The 258-nt window shown below is 52.3% G+C and overlaps 1 protein-coding gene across 1 annotated transcript in view; it reads left to right on the top strand.

Moving 5' to 3' along the window:
- Positions 1–33: 33 nt before the first annotated feature.
- Positions 34–258, top strand: part of PHALS_09814 (retrotransposon ty1-copia subclass) — a gene marked incomplete at both ends in the record, with an annotated part of 280 nt that continues 55 nt past the window's right edge. Inside the window, one exon of the mRNA XM_024725135.1 lies at positions 34–217. Within this exon, the coding sequence (XP_024575943.1) occupies positions 34–217 (184 nt within the window). The remainder of the gene's footprint in view (positions 218–258) is intronic.

Below are 258 nucleotides of genomic sequence, written 5' to 3'. Positions count from 1 at the left end.
GACTATCACGAGACGTTTGCACCCGTCGCACGCATGGACACGATCCGATGCATGCTTGTAGTGGCGGCGCGGCTAGATTACGAAATACAGCACTTTGATGTGGACACCGCGTTCCATTACGGCCGCATGGATGAAGAAGTTTACATGCGTCAGCCAGATGGTTATGAAGACGTATCTGAACCAGGTTTGGTATGTTTGCTGCAACGCGCTATATATGGTACCAAACAGGCCGCGCGGGCATGGTACGACACGTTACGT

This window comes from Plasmopara halstedii (genome assembly GCF_900000015.1).
Source record: "Plasmopara halstedii genome assembly, contig: Scaffold_430, whole genome shotgun sequence".
NCBI lineage: Eukaryota > Oomycota > Peronosporomycetes > Peronosporales > Peronosporaceae > Plasmopara > Plasmopara halstedii.
Note: the sequence above shows the minus strand (reverse complement) of the source record. Positions and strands in the feature narration are given on the sequence as shown.